Source organism: Periplaneta americana, chromosome 6, assembly GCF_040183065.1.
Source record: "Periplaneta americana isolate PAMFEO1 chromosome 6, P.americana_PAMFEO1_priV1, whole genome shotgun sequence".
In the NCBI taxonomy this organism is placed as follows: domain Eukaryota; kingdom Metazoa; phylum Arthropoda; class Insecta; order Blattodea; family Blattidae; genus Periplaneta; species Periplaneta americana.
In genome coordinates, this window is record NC_091122.1 from 21,044,835 (window position 1) to 21,070,851 (window position 26,017).

The window sequence follows — 26,017 nt, forward strand, 5'->3', positions numbered from 1 at the left end:
GTGAATGAATAAATAAGTATATAAGTAAATAAATAAATAAATAGCTAATAAATAAGTAAATGAATTATTAAATAAATATATAAATAAATAAATAAATAAATAAATAAATAAATAAGACTAAACAGCTAATAAATCATGAATGAATAAATAAATAAATAAATAAATAAATAAACAAACAAATAAATCAATCAATCAATGAGTGAGTGAGTGAATGAATAAATAAGTATATAAGTAAATAAATAAATAGCTAATAAATAAATAAGTAAATGAATGATTAAATAAATAAATAAATAAATAAATAAATAAATAAATAAATAAATAAATAAATAAATAAATAAATAAATAAATCAGTGAGTGAATGAATGAATAAATAAGTATATAAGTAAATAAATAAATTGCTAATAAATAAATAAGTAAATGAATAAATAAATAATGAATAAATAAATAAATAAATCAGTGAATGAGTGAATGACTGAATGAATAAATGAATGAATGAATGAATGAATAAGTATATAATTAAATAAATAAATAAATAAGAAATAAATAAGAAATAAATAAGTAAATAAATAAATAGCTATTAAATAAGTAAATGAATGAATAAATAAATAAATTAGTGAGTGAATGAATGAATGAAAGAATGAATGAATGAATGAATGAATGAATGAATGAATGAATGAATGAATGAATGAATATATAAATAAGTAAATAAATAAATAATTACATAAACAAATAATAAACAAACAGAAAACATATCAAATGCACACATCTTTATTAATTTACTTCGACGAATATATTATTATAAGCAAAATATGAAAATGAAATGATTTCCAACCCTACACTTATGACTAGAACATTTGATTCGCAAAGTTTTTGAAATGGATACTCAGGTCGCAGTTTAAACATCAATAAATTCGACTCGTCGCCTAACAGTGGCCTATGCCATCTGATGATTAGCTCGATATGGAGTGATAGGGTGTTGCTGAGTTCCGGTCCTTTTAATTTCATTAACGCCGCGCTATTATTCAGAACAGAATCAAACAAATTAAAGACATGCTGCAATGGTATTATAAATTAGCGAGAGCTTATACGAGTGATGTAACACAATAAAGCAGTATACGGACAATGCTATTGCCAGTATTTTTAACAATTCACGCTCTTACTAATAAAAACTCTTATGCAGATATTTAACTGTCTTATTATTACACAATGAACAGCTCATTTATAAGTCGTGAGTAAATTTCTGACTAGTAATCACTATTTACGTCATGTATAATAATACAGTTACGGTACACTGCAAGTGGGCAAACACCCGTTGGCAGTGGTAACTTAATTACACACAATAAAAATAACACTATTATTCGGTTGAGAAGCTTTATCTAGTCTTCTGTCAAAAAATCTCAAAGTTAGAATTTATAAAACAGTTATATTACCGGTTGTTCTGTATGGTTGTGAAACTTGGACTCTCACTTTGAGAGAGGAACAGAGATTAAGGGTATTTGAGAATAAGGTTCTTAGGAAAATATTTGGGGCTAAGAGGGATGAAGTTACAGGAGAATGGAGAAAGTTGCACAACACAGAGCTGCACGCATTGTATAGGCTACTTTACCTGACATAATTAGGACCATAAAATCCAGACGTTTGAGATGGGCAGGACATGTAGCACGTATGGGCGAATCCAGAAATGCATATAGAGTGTTAGTTGGGAGGCCGGAGGGAAAAAGACCTTTGGGGAGGCTGAGACGTAGAGGGGAAGATAATATTAAAATAGATTTGAGGGAGGTAGGATATGATGGTAGAGACTGGATTAATCTTGCTCAGGATAGGGACCAATGGCGAGCTTATGTGAGGGCGGCAATGAACCTCCGGGTTCCTTAAAAGCCAATAAGTAAGTAAGTAAGTAAGAGGTGGAGAAGTTCAAATATCTGGGAGCAACAGTAATAAATATAAATGATACTCGGGAGGAAATTAAACACAGAATAAATATGGGAAATGTCTGTTATTATTCGGTTGAGAAGCTTTTATAATACAGTCTGCTGTCAAAAAAATCTGAAAGTTAGAATTTATAAAACAGTTATATTACCGGTTGTTCTGTATGGTTGTGAAACTTGGACTCTAACTTTGAGAGAGGAACAGAGATTAAGGGTGTTTGAGAATAAGGTGCTTAGGAAAATATTTGGGGCTAAGAGGGATGAAGTTACAGGAGAATGGAGAAAGTTACACAACACAGAACTGCACGCATTGTATTCTTCACCTGGCATAATTATGAACATTAAATCCAGACGTTCGAGATGGGCAGGACATGTAGCACGTATGGGCGAATCCAGAAATGCATATACAGTGTTAGTTGGGAGGCCGGAGGGAAAAAGACGTTTAGGAAGACCGAGACATAGATGGGACGATAATATTAAAATGGATTTGAGGGAGGTGGGATATGATGGTAGAGAATGGGTTAATCCTGCTCAGGATAGGGATCAATGGCGGGCTTATGTGAGGGCGGCAATGAACCTCCGGGTTCCTTAAAAGCCAGTAAGTAAGTAAGTAAGTAAAAATAACACACAATACAATTAATATACAATAATGACAATTAATAATAATACATAAAATAACCTAATTAATAAGTGAACCTAATTTTCCATTACAACCTACATTTGTATAGGCCCTACTGATAATCTTTCACTTCACTCTCATCTCACTCACTGCACTGGCACTATGACACATTTCACTGACACTATAGAACACATTTCACTGACACTATAGAACACATTTCATTTCCACTATAAATTATCACTGATCGAGACTATTCACTGTCACTATAAACTATAAACCATAACGTCCACACCTGTGGAGTAACGGCTAGCACGTCTGGCCGCGAAACCAGGTGGCCCGGGTTCGATTCCCGGTCGGGGCAAGTTACCTGGTTGAGGTTTTTTCCGGGTTTTTCCCTCAATATGAGCAAATACTGGGTAACTTTCGGTGCTGGACTCCGGACTCATTTCACCGTCATTATCACCTTCATATCATTCAGACGCCAAATAACCTGAGATGTTGATACAGCGTCCTAAAATAACCTACATAAAAATAAACCATAACTTCACTGACTCACCACGCTTCACACCACGCTTCACTGTTACAACAGTTCAAATAAGACAAACATATATATATATATATATATATATATATATATATATATATATATATATACTGTATAGATAATAGTAAAATATACGCTTTCGTCATTATTTTATTACGAAAGGTAACAGAATAACCGAGATTCTCTATTGCATCCAATAGAGCGCGCTAGTGTGCCGCGCTAAGTATCGATAATACAACTGGACCTGATCGATTACATGCTATATTTTGATCAAAGAGTACAGTTACAGCAATATTATTCTAATTATTTTGTGCTCCTTGTTTTGTCTTCTGCTGTTACAAGACATCCATCATCACAAAATGGCATCGATACGGACAGCTGTTAGACAGGTGGCCATTTTTTTCCCTCTATATACACGCTTAAACAGGAGATTTCGCATGTGTAACTGCAGCAAAGCAATTCCCATATATAGTTACACGCTGCATATACATTCATCGCTTATGTATGGTTTATTAGTAACGTTTTTTATCTCAACTCTGTGTAAATCTAGTATAAAATTATACATGGTTTATTATTAAAACCATTAATTTATAATTCACTGAATATCATATATAATTAGTATAAAATCAAAATGATCAGGAACGGACAATAGCCATTTATTACGAGGCGGAACGGAAACGTTCCTAAAATTCACGAACCAGACCGTTCCGGTCCGCTCCGGTTCATTTGGAGCCCTGCCCTATACGAAGTACCTATTTATAAAGGAGAAAGCTTTGTGATGCTGCAAAAAGACTTATCGAAATTTACAGAGAAATATATGGTTTCATCTTTCTCTCATCTGTCTGATTTTTACAGTGATTCTTGGTAATGTCAGCTGAGAGATTGTAGTTGAAATCGTCACGTAAGGAATTTAAAGCCATATTTACTCAATGCTTTTCATATCTACGACATACTTCGCTGTCCCTTGTTTATCATTCCCACTAAGGAATGATGATGCCACTACGTTTTATCGTGTTGCCTTGCACTCAGACACACTTAAGTATGTAGGCCTATACTTCTTTTTCTACAGTAACAAGATAAAAAAGTATAGGAATAATTTATACAGGCCTAAATGGAATATGTCATGCATCCTAATAAATTTTAAGGGAGAAAAAACTGACAATCTTGCGGAGACAAGTTGTTTATAACTTGAGATGGGTTGCAACCTTGCCCTAGGCTATACATACAGAAGCAACACATTTAAGGTGGTAGGTACGGTAACCTGCTGGTTTGTATTTGTAAGATGGTATGACATTCTTTATCAACAGTTGCAGGCCTTGCGAGTGAGATATTATAAGTGAACTTACTATAATAATAATAATAATAATAATAATAATAATAATAATAATAATAATAATAATAATAATAATAATAATAATAATAATAGTAGTAGTATCAAATTTCATAGATCTATAGACGTTTTAAGTTCGTTCTTATTACTGAATAATCCCTGTATGTAGTTTATTCATATATATGTATTTTTTTCTCTCGCTATGGCAGCGGGAGGGGAACATCCCATGCACCGCGACATGAGGTCTATTGTGCGCCCCCTGGGATGATTTGCATGCCCACCGATCCCATCTACGCCGCACCGACCTAACTGCCAGCACCCTTACGACCAGTCCCCGCCATCCTTCGAACTCATGTAACATTCTACGCCAACAGCCCCCCTCCCACATTTCCCCCCTCAACGGTCTGAGATGTAAGCCCCCCTCTCCTGACGAGAGGGGAGGGGGTTCCGCTGTTGGCCAACTGTCACTTCTGAACATATCCATGGAGGCCTGTCGAGAGAGTCAGCAGCTTCGGAAGGCCACCGCAGGTGCGATCTGAAAACCAAGTAGGACAATCAGAAATGAAGATGAAATGATGATAAGGGAGGAAAGGAAGTGGCGAGAATGAATGGGGTTCCAAGTGCCTGATAAATTTACCTGATATCCATCCATAGGAGTGAGGGAAAACCCCCGAAAAAACTTCACCTAGGCAACTCGTCCTAAGCGGGAAATCGAACCCCGGGCCACTGGATTCGAGGGCGAAGCCGCTACCACGAGACCACAGCGGTGGAGTTGTTCATAATTATATTATCTAAATAATACTTTTTCAGGCGACATTAAATCGCGAAATGAAAAAGATAATTTTACCTGTTAAAACTCGCATATAACTATCTGGAGCTACGAAAAAAAGAGTGACAGTATATGAACTGTGTGATTATGTACGGAAACATTTATATTACATGACTATTATGTTGTCACTTTTAAAGTTAACAAAAGCGACAATGAACGACGTATATTAAATCTGATTTTCGGAAGTTCTGGAAACATCCGAGTAGGAACTGCCATAAGTTTCTATTTAACCACAGATGTTAGTTAAATTGTGAAGTTGGCTACAATTTCCTACAAGTATCACAACATTTTTGAAATCATTAGATGTCACTGAGCCTACTCCCTATTCTTCAAAATCGGGAAGATCGCGCAAATCTCTTCATGAAGGTGGTGTCAAAACTAAGAATAAATTGACAGAATTCTTTGCCAGAGAAACTCCGGAAAAATAATTGCATCGCAAGTCAGTTGGCTAAGAGAAAAAAATAGGTACATGTAATTTCTGTAGGCCTACGAAGTTTCATAAAAAATTTGTTAGTAGAAGAGAGGTTACTAATTTTGTCCAGCTAGATTTGCGTTTTGACTCCCTGTGTGGTGATGTCAATATTTGCATTAGGGGAGAGTCGGGTAGTATCGGACATCGGGTAGTATCGGACAGTGCGTTTTTTTCATCTACCGCCATGTGGTAGTACCTGAATGACATGGTTACGTTTCTCTATGCGACGTCACAGAAACAAAACCATGTCAATCAGGTACTATCATCGTGTGGTAGATGAAAGAAACTCACTGTCCGATATTACCCGATGTCCGATACTAACCGAATCTCCCCTAAGACTTGACTGGCTTTACAAGGGCTGGATCCGAGTCGGGCCCATACTCTTAAGCACGATTTGATCTATTGTGCGCCCTATATATGCTATTATTATCCAAATCCGATAAATGGCCTGAGTGGCATTCGTGAATCCGACGCTGATAGGAGGGCCATCTTATCTCAGCCCCTGATACAGCCACATCCCGTTTCGCGGACTAGTAGCCTGATAAGCCCTAGGGGCCCGAAGCCCCAAGCCCTTCCCGATCAGCCGACGTTGACCGGTGGGCCAACATGCCTCAGCTCCTAATAGAACCAGGTCCCGTCCGTCCGAGTATCCTGATAAGCCCTAGGGGTCCTAAGCTCGAAGCCCTTCCTTTATCAGCATCGGAAATCCATTTCTATCCCCAGAATTCACCCCAGCCTACTTTTACTACTGCAGCTGATAGATGAATGATAGAGGGAAACGGAATGCAAAACCCAAAGATTTACTTCCCACCCGGAAAAAGCCACAATAATCAATTTATCGCCCTTTAAAATAAGCTTGATTTGAATCCACGAAACTCATTCCGAATGGCCAGCATGGCATGGCAACCGCACGGCTATCGGGAACGACTGGACTGTTACAGCTGTTCATTCCTGGGTTGAGAACTATATAATTTCATGGTTGGTTGAAGGGTTACGCTGAGGAATTTGAACCTGTTCACTACTTCCAACGTCAAGTTTCTCAGCATTAAGGTGTCGGTGTCCACTGTAAATATTTTTGTTCCCTTCCTGAAGATAATTTGGTTATGTTCTCTACAGAAAATCAGATATAAAATAAAGATATGTGGATATTCTACAAGGAATGAAAGTGACAGGAAATTTGAACAGATTCCTATGATTGCGAGTAACGTATGTACAAGAATTAGGGTAATTGAACTAGAGAAATAAATACAACTTGCTGTAATATTTAAGCGTGTCTAATAAGCGGAATGAAATAAGTTATGCATAACAGTCAATCTTCCAATAATAATATAGTAATAGCAATAATAACAATACATTAAAATTCTGAAAATTGGATTACAGCAGATCAAGGGAATAAGTGTCTTGATATTTTCTTATATTTAAAAAAAGTGTCTGATACTGTTAACCACAAAATCTTAATAGAAAAATTGAATAAGTTAGGGGTTAGAGGCAATGTTTTTTTAATTATTTAAATTTTATCTGAACGACAGAATTCATATGAGGGGATCAGAAGCAAAGGGGTACAAGTGACATTTCTAAGAATATGAGATAGATGCAACCAGGGCAAGCTAAAACATTTCAAATTTTAGTGGCAAAGGGATACAGCTTTTAACCACACCACACAATAAAACTGGAATAAAAAAATTCACGTAACTTAATTCACGAAATCTTAAGTACTTTCAACCATATTTTCTCACAAATAGCTTAAGTGCACTTATACCCTTTTGGTTCAGACCCCCTCATATGACAAAAAATAATGATTTTCTTAGTGAATCCTACAATATTAATAATATAGATGTCCTTCAGGGTACAGTTCTTGTCCCGTTCTGTTTTTGATATTATAGTCTACATAATGATTTATTAACAATTAATTTACAAAACCATAAAGACATGTTGTATTCTTATGAAGATTATACAGTATTATAGTCTACACCTGTGGAGTAACGGTCAGCGCGTCTGGCCGCGAAACCAGGTGGCCCGGGTTCGAATCCCAGTAGGGGCAAGTTACCTGGTTGGGTTTTTTTCCGGGGTTTTCCCTTAACTCAATACGAGCAGATGCTGGGTAACTTTCGGTGCTGGACCCCGGACTCATTTCACCGGCATTATCATTCAGACGCTAAATAACCTAGATGTTGATACAGCGTCGTAAAATAACCAAGAAAATAAAAATAAATACAGTATTATTGTTTGGGAAAAATTTTGGCACAGCACTTATTCTAACGCATATGGTTAAAATTAATAAAAAAACGTGGTGTGATTAGAATATTCTTTCTATTAACACTGCTACAACTATATTTATTCCTTTTTCATTAACTAATAAATGTACTAATTTGCCTAATTCTCCCCTGAACATTAAACCAGACAATTCGGGTTGTTCCTCAGTTAACTGTAATTGTTAAATTATAAATTAATCTTCCGAACGCATAAATATCTCAGATGGGGAAAAAATATCAATGTTTGTAACAAATTACGCTAAAATTAGGCTATATATTATTTTATTAAATTACAAAATTTCTTACCAACAGATGTACTACATACAGTTTACCTTGCCTTATTTCAGTCTGAAACCTAATATATGGAATATTAGGATGGAGTAGTAGTTATAAAACTAATCTTATTCCACTAAATTTATTGCAGAGAAGAATAACTAAAATACGTCTGAAAAGCTACTGATTATCCTACCGAAAAACTGCTGAAAGAATTTAAAGTCTTGAAAGTACGTCAAATTTATTTCAATGTTTCATTAAAATGTACACATAAAAATGATACAAATTTCAGATAATATACTCACAAACACAAAACCAAAGATATGAATAGAAACCGTTTATCTGAACCCAAGTGTTTAACGAGCATTGCCTTCAAACATAGCAGTAATACCGGTCCTAGAATTTTTATTTATAACAAATCAATTAAGAAATATCCTCATCTAAAACAGTTTTAAATTTAAACATGTAGCCTTATGCAAGCACTTTGTTATTAGTGAATACTAATTTTAAATTGTTCTTTGTTGTGATTTGTCTATGCAAATTTACTATGTATTGAATTCTCCGCTAAGCTTCAAAATACTCTCTTTCAGAGGAATGCTAAATTTTTTTAGTTCGTTATTTTACGACGCTTTATCAACTGCTATGGTTATCTAGCATCTGAATGAGATGAAGGTGATAAGTTAGTTAATAGGGTTTAAAAAGGGCCCATCAGCTACTATGGCTATTTGCGCCCTTACCTACAATTCATTCAAATTAAGGTGATAATGCCAGGGAAATGAGTCCAGGATCCAGCGCCTAAGTTACCCAGCATTTGCTCTTAATGGGTGGAGGAAAAACCCAGGAGAGAATATTTGTTCCTTGTACGATTTTTACATTGTCTATTCTTCTTCTAGCAATAATTACTTATGCTGTTTAATTTGATTCGCTTTGACTTCTGTTATTGTTCGTTTTGTATTGTCGAATATGGCTTAATAGATATAAACTAAATTAAATTAAAACCAGAATGTACTATTGACACGACAAATCAAGAACTCTTTTTCAGCCACAGACGATTAACAATTAACAGGTATATTGTACAGTATATAGGCACATGAGAGTATCTCGTGAATATTGTTACTTTTATTTAGCCATTTGTACATGAGTAATGACAACCAAGGAAAACATTTTAAAAAGGTTTAAGACTGTTGAGCTAAGTATATGGAGTTAAGAGGTGATTATTGTGCTTAATACATCAACATTTGTTTTGAGATACCTACAGTAAATGTTTTATGTTAGACTGAGAACGTATTAATTCCGTATAATATTAAAAACCCGTAAGCTAGTTCTTGATCTGTCTGAGAAAATCTAAATTGCATCGCGTTTACGAAAAAGCAACCGTCAGGTAAAACTGGGAATATCTGGAAATGGAATGTAGTTTCTTCAAGAGCTTTAAAATTAAAATGAAGTGCCACTGGTTATCGAATCCAGAATACAACTACCTGCCTTGAAACCGCCAACAGTTTTTCAGTGCTAAGCACGTCATCATTGTCCATGGCTAGACACGCAACATGCATAGGCCTACTGGATACTACTTAAGGAAGTAGAAAAAATGGTTTTTCGGACGATACCACGAGCAATTCGCCTGTTTCATTTACCAGCTTATCACAAAGAAAATCGTCTGATGAAGGCGCCATTGTGTGTTTTGACTTAAAATAAAAAGTTACTATTTCCTGTCTAAAATGATTACATTTCATGCACGTCATTTCCAGATAAATTTACTTCAAGAAAATTCAACAATTCAGGTTCTAATTTTTTGTACGAAGTCATTTCATTTGGAGTCATAGGCCTAATTCTCTGCATAAAGTAAGCCAAGTCTCTCTCCCTTTACATGACGGCTAGGGTTGAATAATTTCACAAAGTAGTCTATTTCATATGAATATCTTTTATTGTTGAAGTTATAGCCTGTAGAACTAATATAATTTATCTGTGAAAAAAATCTTTGAAGGTACAAATGGCCTTAAAATTTCATTTATTACATGATTCCGTGTAAGGAAACGAATCCTGAAAATATCCAGAGTGATGGTTTTAAATAAGTCCTCACCTTTTATGACATTTATTTTCATATAAATTCCCAAATAGATTGATTTCATACAAAGGATTTCTTAATGAGCTCATGTTGAAAATCCGTTCGTATTGAGCCATAGATCTCCACAGCAGATAGACAAATAAATACAAAATAAATTAACGAAAGACTGAACAAATTGAAGTTTATATAAATAAAATTGAACAAGTTCATTTTAAAGTTACAAATCTTCTCAGTAGGCTGAAACAATATCTATTACATTCTAGTAGCAAAACATAAGGCCAATGCGCATTTGTTGAGGTAAAGCTATTATTTTCTGGCATTAATTTGCGAAAAAAGTGAAATAAACATAAACTCACTGAAGAATAGCTTGAATTATTGTTTATTTATTTCATTTGCCATAGCAACGATAATGAAACAATTGAAATAGGAGTTTCTGTGAATATAAACCTCAATCTTTTATTATTATTTTCCTATAAACTTACTTCTTAACAAAGTTAGAGGACTTTAAAATATTTCATGACTTTTGAATAGTCTTATACATTTATTGTTTTCGCAAGAGAGAAAACGTAATGAGCTGAACGAAATATAAAATCGTTCCTGAATATGAAGACATTATTACAAAAACAGCCATAGTCACTTTTAATGAAATTGAGTTAAGGACACATTTACTACTATTTAAATTGTTTATAGACTGCAAAAATGACACATGTCAGGTGCAATAGCCACAAGGATAAACACCAGTTGTACGGAAATAGCTGACATGTGTTGTTCTATTTATTTTTATTCTTCTCTTGAAAAATAACAATTTTGACAAGGGTTGTTTTTGTAATAATGTCTTCATATGTATAAAAATTAATATTATTTTGCAATTTTATTATAAACTCGAACCTAGGATCTTTATACCGGAGGATAATTGCAATGTCAACCTTCCATTTAATGAGAAATATATGCTAACCTTTAGCATTTAAAACAATATTTATTTTTAATTATTTTACCCTTTTTTTATAATGCTCCTAGTTAACCACATTTGTTCATATAACCAGCGGCATTTACCAAGGATATATTATTAAGAGCTATTAAGCTATTCTACAGGCGAAGAAGCACAGTGGTGATTAAAGTTGACCCTGTAGCCTTGCTGTCATACCTCGTCTCTTATCCAATTTCAATATTTAACAACTAAATCGAATAAGAATAAAGGGAGGGGGAAACATCTGAAGGTTACTCGAACCCGCGTATTTGCACAAGGATTTGGGGTTGTGGAAAAGAAACTGTATGAGCTCCAAGCCCGTAGGTCACTTGCCTCACTCCATTTAGCCTTTTCATTGCAGAAATCTAGAGAAATCTAAAAATATGATTAATATAATAGGTAACACGTTGAAGGAGGAGATACATCGCAGAACACCATCTGAAACATTGTTTAGCAGCACCAGAGCGTAATGGCACAAGGCTTTAGCAGCGACGGAACGAGAGACGAACATACAATGCTCAAGGGAGCTCACACTGAGCGAGTGAATGCGGAATAAGCTCGTCGAGAAGTGTCCGAGACAATCCAAGAGTCGTCCTGGTTGGCGAGTTGGTATAGCGCTGGCCTTCTATGCCCAAGGTTGCGGGTTCGATCCTGGGCCAGATCGATGGCATTTAAGCGTGCTTAAATACGACAGGCTCATGTAAGTAGATTTACTGGCATGTAAAAGAACTCATGCGGGACAAAATTCCGGCACATCCGGCGACGCTGATATAACCTCTGCAGTTGCGAGCGTCGTTAAATAAAACATAACATTTTTTTCGATCCGCGAAAAGCAAGGCACTGATTTCTGAGTGAATTAATTTGAAAACACTGAAACTTACATTAAGAACATTATGTATATCTGTGGCATGTTTCTTTTAGAACTAATTCCATGTCTTAGCGCCTAAGAAAAACTACGGGAAACTACAGGTAGGATGAGTTGTCTTAAGTTAGGAGAATGATTCAGTCGTTGATAGCAGCATCCGTCGCGCTGGATGCCAGGCTAGATGAAGAGAGCCGGTTTTAAGTTGCTCATCCTGTATTATTAGTAAATGACATAATATATCCAGTGTAATCAAATTCACTTGCTGTTGAATAAATTTGTTGTTTACAAGACTGTTTTCTTCTCTAAGACAGTTGCTTCATCATTTGAAAGCACATTCACCTCACAGTTGAGAAGATTCTGAAAAAAAAACTGAACCAGGCAACCAGTCCTAGTGGGACTCGAACCCACACACAAGCGCAGCCTTGGATCACGACTGCAACTTCCTATTGTCTGGCTTCTTATGTTACTACTAATTATCTTGCACAAGGCTTACTTTAAAACTTCTTACTACTCCTTCGTCATCACTTGATTTGCATTTCAAGATATTTTATTAACCTTCTTTTTTCCAAGTCACTTAGAAGAGCTGTAAATATTTCAACTATGTGTTACGTAAGTACTAATCGATTATTTCCGAAGGATATCTTGCACAAGGCTGTTCAAAGAGTTGAACTTCCCTGCAGCAGCAAAATATGAGGTACAGTTCAAGATCTATAACCCCACTACAGTATTACAAGGGCAACTTCTATTTCTTTGAAAACACTATTCACGTGGTCGGTCTCAACAACTAACAACTAACAAAGTTATTATAGACTACAAATTATTATTGTTAAAATGTTAGTAAATTATTAGGTATAATGGAAAAAAATAAAAAAATTGCTGAATAAAAAAATGAGCATCTTCTGCGGACCTCTGGAGAAAGAACTAAGGAAGAGATTAGTGAAGTGCTTTGTGTGGAGTGTAGCATTGTATGGGGCAGAAACATGGACATTACGACGAAGTGAAGAGAAGCGAATAGAAGCATTTGAAATGTGGATATGGAGAAGGATGGAGCATGTGAAATGCACAGACAGAGTAAGAAACGAAGCTGTATTGGAAAAAGTGAATGAAGAAAGAACGATGCTGAAACTGATCCAGAAAGAGGAAAAGGAATTGGTTGGGTCACTGACTGAGAAGAAACTACCTACTGAAGGATGCACTGGAAGGAATGGTGAACGGGAGAAGAATTCGGGGTAGAAGAAGATATCAAATGATAGACGGCATTAAGATAGCTATATGGATCATATGAGAAGAAAAAGAGGAAGGCAGAAAATAAGAAAGACTGGAGAAAGCTGGGTTTGCTCTTGGACAGAACACTATGAATGAATCAAACCAAATTAGAAACAATATTTTCTCAACAATTTGAGTATTTAATGATTATTCCTGTCCTCTGTCCAACGTCTAAACACTAAATATTCTATATGGCCCTTCAAGAAAAATAACTGGGAACCGCTGCCCTGATACAACACTAGCGTCTTTGCGATCAGAGGCAATCAAAAGATGGAAGACATACCTTACTGAAAAAAGAAAGTAATTGTGGCTTCTTGTCTTCATACATTAATAATAATAATAATAATAATAATAATAATAATAATAATAATAATAATAATAATAATAATAATAATAATAGGCCACCGGTGTAACTCGTTCGGCTGAGGCGCTTGCCTACCGATCTGGAGTTGCGCTCGGGCGTGGGTTCGATTCTCGCTTAGGCTGATTACCTGTTTTTTCCGAGATTTTCCCCAATCATAAGGTGAATATTAGCTAACCTATGGCGAATCCTGTGCTTCAACTCGTTAAATACCATCTCGCTATCACCAATCCCATCGACACTAAATAACCGAGTGGTTGATGCAGCGTTGTTAAATAACCAACTAGAAAGATAATAATAATAATAATAATAATAATAATAATAATAATAATAATAATAATGATAATAATAATAATAATTTTATGACAATCAACATTTGAAATCTGACTTATTCACATCACTCCGATCTGTTTAATTGAGGTGATGTTTGGAAGGTCTTCTTCCCATGAAATCAGCAAGAATTGAAAGCCTCTTAGAAAGGACGAAGACTCATAAACAGAAAGGAAAAGCTATTCCTATCCTTGTATCCAACTTATAATCACAAAAATATTCCTAGCCCCAGGTACTCGCTTGCGTAAATATTTCATCAAGGTTCAATCGGCAATTTCAGCTGCCGAAGGACACGTAAATGTATGTTTACGTTAGGAAGGAATTTACACTGGCAAGAGAAACTATCAGTTCAGAACTTCCTAAGACAAGAAAATATTTCAAGTACAAAGTCTCAGCATGTTCCTCTTGGTGAAGACGAACTTGATCCCAGGTTTAATTATGTGTACTTAATAATAATATTAAACTCATACTAACTATGACATCAAGACACATTACCGTCATCATCAAAGTCGTCATGATTTTTATACTATATAACAATATTATAATCTGTTCTGTGTGTCGTCACATGGTAGCCCCCCTGTTATGTTGGATGTGATGATCGCAGATTAAAACCTGGCTAAGTGAGATGGATTTCAAAGGACCTTGGCATAGTTCACCATGGAATTGTGAGACCTGTATCGTAGATTTACGGCATATAAAAGAGCCCTATCCCTGAGAAGGCTACAGTAAAAAAACTGTCAGCCATTTCTCGCCCACGTTGAATAACCTCTTGCTGACTCTGTAATAAGAAAATAAAGTCATTCAACGTTGTATTTCTTTCCACAGTTATACTTTTACCACATATAAGGAACACTTTCCTTCAACTTCCGTAAAAAAATTCTACGTTCTATCTGGGATACACCGGCACGTAGAATACGACGCCCAGTTTGGGGAATGATATTAACACTTGTGTTGGTTTCAATGTTTTGTTTTTTGTTTCGGTTTACAAATGGACTATATGGGTCTATGATAAGAGAAATAGGTCCTAATTAATTAAGGACATGCAACATATTTTCTCTTCACACGAAGCGAAGTTCCGACATCACTCCCTGCTCACAAAATATTTTTTCACTATAATTCACTCAAAGTGTAACATGTAATATACGTATCTAATGACTCTAATATTACAGAACTAGCGATTAAAAATCAAACGAGTGATCGTACAAGTCTGTAACTGCTCTCGATGCCGAGATATTACCAAGAGAAGCAGCGCGGTATGGCTAATTTTATACGCAAATTCGACGCCCTCATACCCGTAGCGACAGGAGGTGACGTCATTGGACGTGGTAGTATTCGACAATGGCTCATTGTCTTGTTACAGTAAACAATTGAAATTCTGCCATGTTTTCGTTTCACCAAGGATCTCGGAACGGGTTCCCATTCTCGGTGCGGGGAAAAACGTATGCTGGTCAAAGAAGTTCATTTTCCATTCCGAGAAGAAGTGATTACTCTGTGGTTTTCTATTGAAATAAGTTGTTATTATGTTTACAAAACACTTTCATGTAAGAAATAGAAATAAACACTTTGCACACGACAATACACTAGGCCCATAGGAAAACGCAAGATCACGATGACAAGCGTCATGCAGATTTCATTAACCAAACGTGAAGTAGGAAGTAGTACGTGCAATTTTTCTACCAGATGACGGACTTCAACATTGTGACGGCAACTTCCCTCCGAGAAAGGAAATTGCTCGCAACAGCTAACAAAATGTCACCGTGATCTATTTCGCGATCGAAAGTTTAACGACCGTTGATGGTGATGATGGTAACCATAATCAAATAATGTCCGCTATCATCCCCATCACCATCACCATCGTCATCATCATCATCATCATCATCGTTCGTCGTCACCACCACCACAACCATCACATCTGGCTTCAAGCATTGGATCCTCTGGCTCAATCTGTCGACATATTTATGAGGATTTTGATTCAGTAAGAAACATTTTAAGATCGTGGACTCCCTGGTCATGTGGTCTCCATGGCGCAAGCTCAACGTCAAAGATGAAACACGTAAAAGGAAACTGTCACGAAGATCACACTTACTTTCTAACTATACACTTCAATTGCTTCGTAATGAATCAGTCCCTTTATCATTTCGGGCATGCCATAATTGAAGGGTTCAGAGCCATAGTCGGCCAAGCGCCATATATTAAAAACGGAGAAAACAAGGGTTAAAATTAAGTCATTACCATCATTCAACGAAACATATAGCAGGTATACGTATTAAAACTAAATGGTATGTCAATACTCATTTAACTATGCTATTCATTTAACTTTAACCCTTGATTTCCCCGTTTTTAATAAATGGCGCTTGGCCCACTATGGCTGTAGATTGTAAAATAGTCTTCACTCCAGGTAAATAAAAAATGTCAATAGCTTCAGTCGTAGGGTTGGGAAATCCCTCAGCAGCGGTGTGTAAGAGGTAGATAGTTTAGTATTGCCAACATCGGCCAAGAATGGTTCAAGTCAGGATAAGAAGTGTGAATACCAAATGTCTCACTAAAATTGTCTAGGTCCGACATTCCATAAGTAGTAGGCCTACATGACCAATCTGAGGCACCGAATATATTAGTCAAGTGTTATTTAGAGTAGTCAATCCTGCGCAGCAAACTATTACAATCGCAATTTTTAAGAGAGCCTACGTTACTCCGAATACGAGATTAACCCTCCGCAAGCTGACCTGAAATGCACACGCTGTAAGCTAAGTGGAAATGGGATACAAAATGGACCCCGCCAGTTTGCCGAGGATTCCGAAAGGTGGAGAAGACTGTAGACTAATAAAGTAATCCTCAAACAAGCACTTTTACATTTGCAGTATTGAGTATCGACGCTCTAAAACAGGTATCGGTATCAAGTATCGCGAAATTGTATTATCAACACATTTCTACTAATAACTAGTGGCTTGTGCAGCAAATGCTGCTGCAAACTAAGTTCGTTAGACGTTCAAATGAAAATTTTTCAGATTTATTTTCAATGAAGAATACTTGTCTTTTTGATAGTTATTTGCTTCCATAATAATGAAACATACTCCCTCTCAATGGATTTTTTTAGGCCAAATACTTTTTCTTGAACCTATCCAACTTCAGTTTTTGAGTTTCAACGCGAAAACGCAAGTATCAATGTCAGGACGATAGCAGTAGCAATTTCAGGTCATTGTGGATTGTAGGCAAAAGTTAAAAAAATGTCAGGTTTGCTAAGCTTTCGAACAATAGCATTTTCGTATAGCTGCTGCATGTAGAACTTGAAATGTAGAGCGTAAAATCATTTTATCCTACTAAGAGATCTTGCTGAAATGATCTGGAGGCTACAACATTTTCTAGGCCTCTTATTTTATCAGTAAGTAATATCTTTTTATTTTTCCTTAGGAACTGTAATTTTTGCGTTCTCTCGAGCCAATACTGAATACAATGACACATATCAATATCTACACTACACCGCCATTAAGTATATGAAAAAGATCCAACCCCACTGGTTTAATAAGTATAAAAATATTTTATTTTTAATAACAATATTATTATCTTACTTAAGTTTTGTAGTTGTATATAGCAGTCACTCAGTAAATTATAGAAATGAAGATCTAAATTAAGATATTCTCTACATTTACTTACATAACCTCAAAACGTTTCACTTTCAAGTCATCAATATAGCATCAATATTATGTAAAATTAATGAAGAATAGACGCATCATGATATTAACTATAATAATATTTAATTTCTAATGGTAATAATGTCATCAAACCACCTCAAGTTTCGTAGATTTGAATATCCAATACACAGCAGTACTCAGAAAATTATACACTGCAGAATCAATTTTTAATAACAAATTGAATTGAGCTCTAAATATGTCGGCAATCCTGCATGCAGGTCATGGCCTTCGTATAATAGCCTATTGTTTATTGTAGTGTGTGTTTTGTTCTGAAATTCAATCAAGTCGGCCGTGATTGAATAAAATTAGTTCTCAAAACTGACAACAGATGGATTTTGGAAAATAGGAAAATTATGTAGGAAAATTGACATTTCACTGAAAACTACTACTTTTCCGAAAAACTTTAGATGCCAGGCATGAAAATGAGGGGTCACTCATTAAAATCCGTTCAGCCGTTTTCCCGTAATTTCTATTATCAGTTCAAATTATATATATATATATATATATATATATATATATATATATATATATAGATTATTAAATATTTCATGCATAACTCACATTGTTGAAATGGTTGCTGCACTGTGGGTACATTTCTCTTCAATTGGACGATTAAGGAAAGTGGGAGAATCCTCCTGAAACAAAGGGAAAAAAATAATTGTATTCGGGGCATGTTCATGTAAGTGACAACAAATATAAAGCGTACCAAAATGCTTCAACCAGACTTCGGGAACAGGGAGAGAATAAATTAGAACAATTTTTCACCAGGAACCCACCTCCCCTGATGACAGAGTGATGTGCTACAGGATGTTCAAAATCCGACCGTTTAAACTTGGTGCCAAGATACCGAAGAGAATTCACGTTCGGAACTTTGACATCCTTGCGCTGTTTAACTGCGTAAGTAGAGACTCAGTAGCAGTGTGTCCAACTAATGAAACATGAAATCGGCCATGAAGCCGCTAAAATTCCACTACATTCCACTACGGTTGTGGGTGGAGAAATTAGGAATGTAATTTAAATTGTTAAATAATCAAAGCTATGAATTATCGTAATTAATATATTTGTTTAAGTTATCGATCTTCTAATTCTTTTACAAAAAGACGCTCCTTATAAAGTAGAAATGTACCTTATCTAATATTATTTTATTAAAAATTTGTGTAAATTTATTTGATAAAGATACTTCTTGTAAGCAAGTCATTTTCATTTTCTGATATTCACATTTCTGATTTATCTTGATTACAGCTTAAGAAAAAGAAGAAAATTTGACCAGCACTCCGTTGACTCAACTAGTAATAATAAACTATAACTGGTAATTAAACCAGTTAATGATTTGAAACAGGTTTAAAACTGGACTATTACAACTCTGCTCATAGAAGAAAGGCACTCATTGTATCCATTTCTATTATTTGAGTGTGCAACTGTTAAATCTTATAATTTTACAGATGTTTAGCACCATCTCTTTGAGAACATGGGATTTACTCAAAATATTTTTAATGTTTAAAACGTCAATATTGCATATTAATAGAAAACAATAATGTTTAAACTCGTTACATGAATTCTACATAATTTTGCTACATTTTAGGAGGTTTTCTATCGCCGCTAAGTTTCTCGAAGACTCGAAATCCGCTACATTTAGATATACTGCTGAATATTGTTTTGTTATCTATTTATCAGCGAGATAATTCTCCTTCTGACTTTCTGTCTTCAGCTTAGGTTTACACTTCCGAAGAGTTCAAAGGCATGCATTTTCTACAGTACCGGTATAACATGTGGCCTATTGGAAGGGAAAATATGTGAAACAGAAACGACCTTCGCTATAAATACAAGAGAAAGCGGTTAGCATGGAAAAGAATTTGTGGTTCGATAAAAGTTATCAATGTTTGGTGATAAAAATTTAACCCATTCTATGTAGCCTATATTATGAATGTTTAAAGAAATTATGTTGTATCATGAATTTCGGGAGCTACAGTAGCGAAATCCAGTTCCACGAGCAAATAATGGCAAGATCATCGTTATAACTACACATTATCAACATACTGATTGGATAATCGTTCATTTGTGCTGAGGTATGTGCTAGGCCTTGGTCTTCTATGGGTTGTTGCGCGCAGTGTTGTTATTGTTATTATTATTATTATTATTATTATTATTATTATTATTATTATTATTAGTCATAAATTCGCTCCCTGATAAATATGTTATTTTTCATTTCAGAAACAACATGACGGTGATAACGGATTGGTACCGCGACCAGACGATCCTGGTGACAGGAGGCACCGGGTTCATGGGCAAGGTCCTGCTCGAGAAGTTGTTGAGGAGTTGTCCAGGGGTGCGTCGCATCTACGTGCTGGCCAGAGCGAAACGAGGGACCGCGCCATCGGCCCGTATCGAGGCAATGGCTAAACTTCCAGTGAGTATGAGTTCTGGGAGCATTATTGTAGGCTACACATATGCAGTAGTTATTAAATTAACTGGAAATGCAATTCTGAAAAATATATTAAATTTACCAGGCCAATTCTTTCCATGCATGGAGTGAATAGGTTTGCCATATTTTAAACTCTTCAAAAAGAAACACTGAAATACTTGTACAAGCCACCGGTGTAGCTCAGTCGGCTGAGGCGCTTGTCTCCCGAACCGGGGCTTCGCTCGGGCGCGGCCTCGATTCCCGTTTGGGCTGATTACTTGGTTGAGTTTTTCCGAGGTTTTCCCCAACCGTAAGGTAATCTATAGCGAATCCTCGGCCTCATCTCGCAAAATACCATCTCGCTATCACCAATCCCACTGACGCTAAATAACCTAGTATTTGATACAGCATCGTTAAATAACCAACTTAAAATACTTGTGAAAATTATACAAGGTGGTTATAATTAAACTCTGACTACTTAATTAGTTCTGGACGGAAAACTATTAATCCGGGAAACGTAAAACGTAATGTAAACATTCTAGAATGCATACGAAAGGAAAAGTATGAGCAGACAACTGCATTAAAACGATTCTTAACATGTAGAGAAGAAAAATATGTTAACTGCATTAAAACGATTCTTAACATGTAGAGAAGAAAAATATGTTATATCAACATGGATACGAAAATTTAGAATCTTAATCATTAAGATTTTTATGAAGAAATCTCTTCACATCACCTTAGAAAAGAAAATGCTCAACATGTCCGCCACTACCTCAATACAGGTCTCAGCTCGTCGTCTCAATGAGTCCCAAACACTCTCTCAAATTTCTGGTGTGGTACGTAACGACAGCAAAGCGTATCGGACAGTTTCTGCATACCCACTGCAGACGAATACAACAAAGAATATGCATAAACCCAGAGAAAATGTCCTATAGGTTACATCAAGTAAGCGTGAAGGCCAACAAATTTATTCACCCTTACTAATCCACCTATCTGGAAAAATGTTATCGATATGGGCGCAGGAAAGAACACTAACATGTGTGGGAGTGACATCATCGACGGAATGTCAGTCCACGCCCTCCAAAAAATCAGCGAATACGTTTTGAAAGAAAGCTTTGTAGTTTTTATCCTTAAGCCTACTAGAAAGCACTGGGGTTCCACCAAGCCATCACCGATAATGCCAGACCAGATGCTGAAGATACTTTGTTAATAAGATTCAACATCTACCCATACGTGTTGGTTATGAAAATTATTATCAATTGGATGGAGTATTCGTTTCGGTTTTAATATCAAGTAATTGAAATTTATCTGGGAAATTAAATTCAACTAAAATATTACGAATAATTTGTTCTAAAAATCGTTATTAATGCATAATGTAGGTTAAAGGTAATTTTTAAATATCTGATGTTTTTCTCTTACAGTTATTCGAGAATGTGATTAAAAGCAACCCAAACGCTATGAAGAAACTTGTAGCAGTGGAATGTGACTTCTCTCAGCCAGATTTAGGCCTTCAAAAAGAAATAAGACGCCAACTTATATCAGAAGTTACTTTGGTGTTCAATATGGCTGCCTCCCTCCGATTAGAGGCTGGTATGAAAGATGCAATCGCCAATAACACTACCGGTACGAAAAGGATATTGGATCTCTGTTTGCAGATGAAACATCTGAAGGTATGACTATTTTATTGTTCATTATACTAAATAATAGCATTACTATTTTAGACATAAAGTATAATACATGATAACTCAGTCCACTAGAGAATACAGAATACATCACGTCAATTCAGTTTTCCTTGATACATCTTTATATCGGCCAACCGATTTACAAACTAATGAATAAACCAACTGACAAAAATACCAATCAGCCAACAAACAAATTCAAAGATTGGGTTATGTATCAACTATCAACACAAACCAACAAACAAAGATCTATCAACAAGCACACTGACTGGTTGACCGACCTACTTTAACCGCAACTAGTCAACAACCATGAAACCAGAAAATCAACTTTCCATAACTAATCAAAAACCATAGGCTATTACCAACAAACCTACCAATACACAACCATGTAACCAACAAACCAACTAATCAACAACCATTCAACCAACAAACCAATGAATTAACAACCATGCAATCAACAAACCAACCAATCAACAACCTTGCATCCAATAAATCAAGAGAACGGCTCATTTGCCATCCAATTACTCAAACTGCCCACCGACCAACCAGCCATCAAAACAACAAACTATTCAAACATCAAACCGACAGAGCGACCAACCAATCAAACTACCGACTGACCAACCAATCAATCAACCAATTAACAACCCGAACAACCAAGCAGCTACTCAAACAATCAAGAAACCGACTAACCTACTTACATATCAAACAACAAAATGATAACCCTACCATTCAACTACAACCAACCAAATGATTAATTACCTAACCATAAAAAACAACAGACCATCTAACAAACTAACGAACCAATCATTCAACCAATTAAATAAGCACCCGAGCAACCAAGCAACTAAATACACAAAATGCAAGAAAACTAGGCTATCTACCTATCAAAATGCTTCGGTAAAATTCTCATAATTCATACCAACCATCCAACGAACAAACCATACGACTGATCAGGAAAAAAAAAAAAAAAAAAAAAAAAAAAAAGACTTAACCAACCGACCAACCGACTTACAACTGAACTACTGAGCAATCACCACTTCAAAATACTGCTAATCTAATATCTCAATATCACTGGTGTAGGTCAGGAGTAAGGATCTGATTACCTAATCTGATGCAATGCTCAGGAGTGGGTTCGAATCCCTCTTGATTTTAATACCTGGTTGGGAATTTTACAGAGGTCTTCCCTAACTGTAAGGCGTATGTCAGTTAATCTCATGTCGAATCCTCGGCCTCATCATCTTGCTATCACCAGTTCCACTGACGCTAAATAAACTTGCAGTTGACACATCGGTGTTAAATATCCCATTAAAAATCACCTCAGATGGAGCAAATTCCTTTATTCCTTTAGGGTTTGATAATGAGTAAATATAACTTGCTTATCATTTCATTGGCCCTGATGGCAGCCACGCTGATGTTGTGTTTAGTTCCGCTGTACTCATATTGCGAGAGGAGAGACGTAGGCTCGCTGACTTTTCAAGAGCTGGACCGAGGGTCGATCTACGCACTTAAACTTACGTTGGTCCATTGTGCGCCCTATATGTGTTGGTTATTCCAGTCTGACAGTTAATGAATCCGACTTTGCCTCAACCGTGACAGATTCAGGTCTCATAACCACACGAGATCTGATAAAGGCCATGGTCCGGGACCATAAACACTTAGAACCTATTAAAGCACAAGAAACCAGTAATATCCCCAAGATTTCACTTCAGCTTATCTTTAAAAATTTCAGATTATAAATAAAGAATAAAGAAATATAATTACAAAACAAAACAAAGAGAAATACAACTAAGATAATACAAGCAATATAGAAAGAAGATACAGTAGTATTAACAAAATTTGAGACCGAATGAGCAGCGCTCGTGCTCGGTCGCAGTTCAGATATAATATTAAAATAAAAAATAATAATAATATAAATAAATAAATAAGTAAAATAAAATAGGAACTAAAATATAATTACAGCGGCAATGGAATTATATAATATAATATTAACACTAGAGAAGAATAATATCGCACGTGAAAAGTAGGACTAATATATATTTCAAAATTATAGAATACAAATATAATATAGGTTGATTAATTCATACACATAGGCTATAAATTTATTTAATCAAATTGAAGATATTAACACGTTTCTAATTTTCTTGTTATATGTTAGTGGGTTACATGTTAGAAGTTCTGGGTGTGATTTAGTTAAAGCATTGTACAACCGAGGGCCAAAATTAATGCTATGCTTTAGACCAGCAGATGTGAGACATTTAGGTTCTACTAATGTTGAATTAATATTTCGCCTTGTGTCATAATTGTGTGTCTGTAATACAAACTTATTACGATTTTTATGATAAAATTTTAACAGCGTATACTTATAAATTTGTTCAATATTAAATACATTAAATTCAGAATAAATTAATTTAGTTGGATAATCGAAACGTTTCTTCAAACAGATTTTAATTATTCGTTTTTGTAGTAAATTTAACGGACTAAGATTAATTTTTGTACTTCCACCCCAAACAATTATACCATATTGAATGATAGACTGAATAATGGCCAAATAAACATTTCGTAGAACTCTAATAGGTAAGTAGCATCGAAGATTAACGAATTTATAAATTGTTTTACGAAGCCTCTTACAAAGATAAGTAATGTGATGAGGCCATTTTAAGTTCTGATCAATAATGATACCCAGATATTTGACATACGTGGCTTCTTTCAAAGGTGGACATTTACAACTTTTGGGATCTAAACAATTTTCACTGTGTATTATTAGTCTATATTTATCGCTAAATTTTAAATTTTGAACACTGGCAGCTGTTAACGAAAAAGGAACTAAAGTTGATTTAGATATATTTAAAGAAAGGAAGTTGGAATTAAGCCATTTTTTAACAATGTTAGCACCTATATTAGCATTTCCTTATGCTTCCTGCCAAGAAAAACCACTGAAAATAACTACTGTATCATCCGCATATGAATATATAGATCCATTAAATTTTTCTAAATTTATATTTAGCAAATCATTAACATATATTAGAAATAAAATAGGTCCCAAAATTGTTCCTTGCGGTACACCTATATCAATATATTTGTATTCACTAAATTGATCTTCAATTTTGGTAATTTGCCTTCTGTTACTAAAATATGATTGGAATAATTTTAAAACTATACCTCTAACTCCAATAGTATGTAGTTTGTCCAAAAGTAAATTATGATTGATAGTGTCAAAAGCTTTCCGTAGATCCAAGAAAATACCCAAACATTTGTTTCCGATATCTAGTTCATTGATAATTTTTCCAGTAACATTAATAAGAGCATCATCGGTAGAAATATTATTGCGGAAACCAAACTGATTTTTAGAGAGGATTTTATGTTTTTCTAAATAATTTATTAATCTATTCTTTAAACATTTTTCAAGCAATTTGGAAAATGTTGGAAGTAAAGATATAGGTCTATAGTTATTTAAATTACTTTTATCTCCAGATTTGTATATTGGAATTACTATGGCACATTTCAAAACATCTGGGAATATACCTTGCACAAAACATAAGTTAAAAATATGAACCATGGGTTTTAATATATATTTGATAATAATTTTGAAAGTATTATTCTTAATTCCATCTATACCAGGAGCAACATTATTTTTTAACTTCTTAACCAAAATAATAATTTCATCTTCAGTTACAGGGAAAAGAAACATGGAGGAAGCTAAATGTTCATCTTGTGTCTCATTTTGTAGAGATGAGTTAAAATTTGACTTATTAATGTTAGAAGTAACTTTGTGTCCTATCTCTGAAAAATAATTATTAAATTCGTTTGCAATCTCTTTTCTGCAATTTAATATTTCACCCTTATCGTTTTTTAACTCCTTGATTGGCTTTTTATTTTGTACATTTACATGATATATGAGGGGAGGCAATGATATGAGGGGAGGTTGAGAGTGTTTATGGAATTACACAGAGAAACGGGAGTACCCCAAGAAAAATCCTCTACAACGTTTACATTATCCACCACAAATTCCATCAGGCCAGATCGAGGGTCGAACCCGGGCCGTTCAGATGGAAGACAATGAGCCACAGATGCGTCGAGAAATGTAGGAAAAGATCTGCAAGTAGGACTATAGTCACATAACATAAATCTCTAGACTAGACTCTCTAGA

At 35.2% G+C, this 26,017-nt stretch overlaps 1 protein-coding gene and 1 long non-coding RNA gene across 4 annotated transcripts in view; one reads left to right on the forward strand and one right to left on the reverse strand.

Moving 5' to 3' along the window:
- LOC138701146 (uncharacterized) overlaps nt 1-26,017 on the reverse strand; it is a 228,951-nt gene that overhangs the window by 124,836 nt on the left and 78,098 nt on the right. Inside the window, exon 2 of the long non-coding RNA XR_011332458.1 lies at nt 18,352-18,425. This is a non-coding gene — a long non-coding RNA (uncharacterized lncRNA). The remainder of the gene's footprint in view (nt 1-18,351; nt 18,426-26,017) is intronic.
- LOC138701141 (putative fatty acyl-CoA reductase CG5065) overlaps nt 1-26,017 on the forward strand; it is a 55,770-nt gene that overhangs the window by 14,907 nt on the left and 14,846 nt on the right. For 2 of the 3 annotated variants that reach the window (XM_069827746.1, XM_069827745.1), the window contains exons 2-3: nt 20,002-20,197; nt 21,613-21,861. In XM_069827746.1, coding sequence (XP_069683847.1) covers nt 20,009-20,197; nt 21,613-21,861 — 438 coding nt within the window. In that variant the 5' untranslated portion in view covers nt 20,002-20,008. Of the gene's footprint in view, nt 1-18,558; nt 18,688-20,001; nt 20,198-21,612; nt 21,862-26,017 lie in introns of all 3 variants that reach the window. The other variant, XM_069827747.1, reaches the window with a different exon arrangement.